The sequence below is a fragment of the Aureococcus anophagefferens genome, assembly GCF_000186865.1.
Source record: "Aureococcus anophagefferens unplaced genomic scaffold AURANscaffold_1904, whole genome shotgun sequence".
In the NCBI taxonomy this organism is placed as follows: domain Eukaryota; class Pelagophyceae; order Pelagomonadales; family Pelagomonadaceae; genus Aureococcus; species Aureococcus anophagefferens.
Genome location: NW_008706586.1, coordinates 1 through 1147, shown reverse-complemented (window position 1 = coordinate 1147; position 1147 = coordinate 1). Strand labels below are relative to the sequence as shown.

The 1147-nt window shown below is 67.2% G+C and overlaps 1 protein-coding gene across 1 annotated transcript; it reads left to right on the top strand.

Moving 5' to 3' along the window:
* Window positions 1-134: 134 nt before the first annotated feature.
* On the top strand, window positions 135-479 carry AURANDRAFT_18324 (hypothetical protein; the record flags this gene model as incomplete). The annotated part of the gene is made up of 1 exon (XM_009045239.1): window positions 135-479. A coding segment is annotated over one exon (345 nt), but the record flags the coding sequence as incomplete, so codon positions are not given.
* Between the last annotated feature and the right edge of the window lie 668 nt (window positions 480-1147).

The window sequence follows — 1147 nt, the reverse complement described above, 5'->3', positions numbered from 1 at the left end:
CGGCCGCCGCGATGATCAAGTGCGGCCTCGTCAAGACGCTCAAGCTGCTCAAGGACAAGAAGTGGGCGGACCCGGACGTCGCCGACGACGTCGATGCGCTCCACAAGCGCCTCCTGGCCAACTACCGCGAGCTCACGACGCTCGAGCGCTACGCGGCCGAGGTCCGGTCCGGCGATTTGGCGTGGGGCCTCGTGCACACGGACAAGTTCTGGCGCGAGAACGCGCGGGCCGCCGAGGCCGACGACTTCGCGCTCATCAAGCTCCTCGTCCAGCTCCTCGACGGCGACCGCGACCCGACGGTCGTGTCCATCGCGTGCTACGACGTCGGCGAGTTCGTCCGCTTCTACCCGAACGGCAAGGCCGTCGTCAAGCACCTCGGCGCCAAGGACAAGATCATGGCGCTCATCGACCACGAGGACCCGGAGATCCAGCGCCACGCGCTCCAGTGCGTCTCCAAGATCCTCGTCACGAACTGGGAGTTCTGCAACTAGGCGCGCCGGGCGGGTCGCGCGCCGCGCGCCGCGGGCCCCGCGCGCCCCGCTTCGACCCGTCGTGCGGCGCGCCTTCTAGAACGCGGGCTCCGTCGCGGCCGGCGCGGCCGGCCCCGGGGGTCATCCACGGACTGGTCGGTCGTGTGCGAGGTGTGCGAGGCGCATTGCGCACGGAGGCAGCACTGCCGGCTAAGCTAAAGTTAACCGGTTCAAAGAGCAGCGAAGCCGTGAAGTTTTGACGTCACGGCTTTGCCTCGCTCCGGGCTCGGACGCGCGATGCAGCGGTTCCAAGACTTGGCGCGGCGCTCGGTCTGTGGACCATGTCGCGCCTTGGGCCCGGCTGTGAGTCGCTCGGGAAAGACCATCGGTCGAAGGCGAGCAACTTAGTTCGCGTCGGGGCAGCCCGTGGATGACGAGAACGGCCATTAACGGTGGGGGGCGACCGACGAGGGGCCCAACTTAGTTCCAGGGGGCGTTTGGGCTGTTAGACTTCGAAGAGACCCCCCCTGGAATGATGTTCCCGAGGGCACTGTCTCGGTTCTAACAGCCCAAACGCCTCATGCATTGCGCGGTGAGCACCGTGTCACCCGCGGCGCCGCACGCCTCCCGGAGGTGGTGAGGTGATCTCGATCAAATCCACTCGAGCCGAAGAGCTG